Source organism: Chanos chanos, chromosome 8, assembly GCF_902362185.1.
Source record: "Chanos chanos chromosome 8, fChaCha1.1, whole genome shotgun sequence".
Lineage (NCBI taxonomy): Eukaryota > Metazoa > Chordata > Actinopteri > Gonorynchiformes > Chanidae > Chanos > Chanos chanos.
This window is the reverse complement of record NC_044502.1, coordinates 3,840,001-3,842,500: the sequence shown is the minus strand read 5'-3', so window position 1 is coordinate 3,842,500 and position 2,500 is coordinate 3,840,001. Positions and strand designations below refer to the sequence as shown.

Below are 2,500 nucleotides of genomic sequence, written 5' to 3'. Positions count from 1 at the left end.
GGTACAAGAAGAGACTTGTGATGCCTTATGCACCTACCTCTTCTTCTGATTTTTACACACGCTTTCGCAACGGGAATCTTTGATGTGTCAGATGAACCAGAAAGGTGCAGTTCACCTCCCTCCGCTTCGTACCATTCAGTAATTTGAAGCCGTACACCCCAAGAGCATCAAATGACCCGTCAAAGACTCAAACCAGCAGCCATTTTGAGTACAGTTGAGGTTATGCGAGAGCGACAGGGATAGGGTGGTACAGTGGATTTGATAGAGCAAAGCTGTGTCTATAATATAGAGTACACATTGCAACTGGATAAATACAGTTATTGACTGTTTGAAAACAGATAGAGAACTGAGGCTAAAGACATAAATGCTGAACACAGTTTATCAATCATATTTCAACAATCTTAAAGAATTCATGAATTATATTCTCATTGCGCCTTGAAACGCATAAAAGATATGTACAACTGAGAGCTACGTTGGCCCAGAAAATGCAATGTAAAGGTCAGATTTTAATCGTAGTGTGCATAACGTCATGGAAAATTTGTCAAACTCCTTGAATAGTGACGCAATCTGCATTTTCGGTCGTCTGTGTTGTACTATTCCAAAAGCTTATTGTGACTCGCAAATATGAACGAACTACGCCACCTAGCGCGATTTATACGTCAATGTCAAATTCTCGAATTGGCTGTAACGAAACTGCCCCTCAGCGGTATCCGTAGCTGCATCCCACATCTTTGTGTTGAGTGCTGTCACAACACCGCAAAGAAGATAATAAGTTATTAGCTGTCCAAAGAATAATCCCTCCCCGATCCCATCTTCAAGCCCTCGACACATCGGAGGTTAGTGCGTTTATGCTACAATAATATGAGACTAACGAGAAATAAGAAATTTCAAGCTATAAACGAGTAATTTTTTTGCAAGGCTGTCCAGGGATGGTTTACTCTAGACTCTCTCATCCTCTGCGGTCAATCCACTAGGAGAGGCCAGACCGGGTGACGTATGCAGTTAGCACTGCTAATGTTTTCCTGTCAACTAGAAGAATAACTTTTCATTTCCTGTATGTACCGATTATTACAAAGTATTCATCTATATAAATAATTAAGTCCCCTCGCTTTTACCACGCTGATATATTTTCTATTTGTTTAACTTACTAAATCGCAGACATCAGATCGCGTTCAGTTAGTGCTTTTGCTGTCCCGGTTAGTCCGGAGTAAACGCCCAGTTCTAAAATGATTAATGTTACGGTTTATTTCATAAGGGGTTTAAAAGGCCCGTTACTGTTAATCATTTTCGACTGATCACAACATAAAGGTTGCGCTCTGGACGCTACCGAAGTTTATTTGTATGGAAGATGTGTAGTAATGTTTTCGGCCACGGTGCAGTTGTCCGTCCACTGTGTAGAAGTTGTGGGCTTGCGTCTGCAACCACCAATGTCCTTGAATCCCATCACTGATTGAACCAGCTACGATCAAAATTGCAGAAAAATGCTGAAGATTTGATCACACAATGAGCTTTTATCGAGTATATGTACGGTAGATTTGTTTAGCTATTTTGAAATCATGGGTGAGGTGCGCGTTGTTTGAAATAACAACATCTAAGTGTTACGGTGGTTGTTGTGTGTTATTTTTGCTTTAACTTCAGTCATTCTTGCGACGGCGTAGATGCCATAGTTTTGACCTCAGTTTCTCAATGCCGTTCTCTTTCTATGAAAGAATGCACCTTGCTAGCGCAGTTTTTCAATAGACCAGCAGAGGGCGCCAATGTAACCCTCGAGTCGCGCTTTAATCTAGTAAAATGCAGCAAAGTGTAAACGGGGAAGATCCTGTCAGCCTCCTGGCACAAAACAGTAGCGCTAGATACAGTGTGTTTTTGCACTCAACGAAGTGTGTGTTTTAGCCTCTACAGGATGTCGGACAAAAGCGAGCTGAAAGCGGAATTGGAGAGGAAGAAGCAGCGACTTGCCCAGATTAGGGAGGAGAAAAAGAGAAAAGAGGAGGAGCGAAAGAAGAAAGAGGTGTGGTCATTGTTGAAAGGGGGAGGGGTTTACTCGTTCTGACATGTTTTGCTTTACAGATATTCCTGACCTACATTACCCAATTGATACCATAGTGCAGCTGATTGGTGTGTGTGTGTGTGTGTGTGTGTGCGTGCACGTTTTATTCTGGTTACAAAGACCTCTGCCTCACTATTTCAGTCTGGGTGTGTGTGTGTGTGTGTCTGTGTGTGTGTGTGTGTGTGTGTGCGTGCGTGTGTGTGTATGTGTGCACACGTTTTATTCTGATTACAATGACCTCTGCCTCAGTATTCCAGTCTTGATATGTGGCGTGTGTGTGTGTGTGTGTGTGTGTGTGTGTGTGTGTGCGTGTATGTGTGCGTGTGTGTTATTCTAACTCTACCTCGTCTCTCTCTCCCTCTGTGCTGCAGTCTGATGGGAGAAAGGAGAGTGCCTCTCCCCCTCAGGATGAGTCCGACCTGGAGAGGAAGAGGAAGGAAGCTGAAGCTC

General features: G+C 43.2%; 1 protein-coding gene across 1 annotated transcript in view; it reads left to right on the top strand.

The window, feature by feature from the left end:
- The first annotated feature begins 744 nt into the window (after positions 1-744).
- Positions 745-2,500, top strand: part of dync1i2b (dynein, cytoplasmic 1, intermediate chain 2b) — an 18,463-nt gene continuing 16,707 nt past the window's right edge. Inside the window, exons 1-3 of the mRNA XM_030781115.1 lie at positions 745-836; positions 1,894-2,011; positions 2,422-2,500. The exon at positions 2,422-2,500 is cut by the window's right edge and continues 39 nt beyond it. Coding sequence (XP_030636975.1) covers positions 1,904-2,011; positions 2,422-2,500 — 187 coding nt within the window. The 5' untranslated portion in view covers positions 745-836; positions 1,894-1,903. The remainder of the gene's footprint in view (positions 837-1,893; positions 2,012-2,421) is intronic.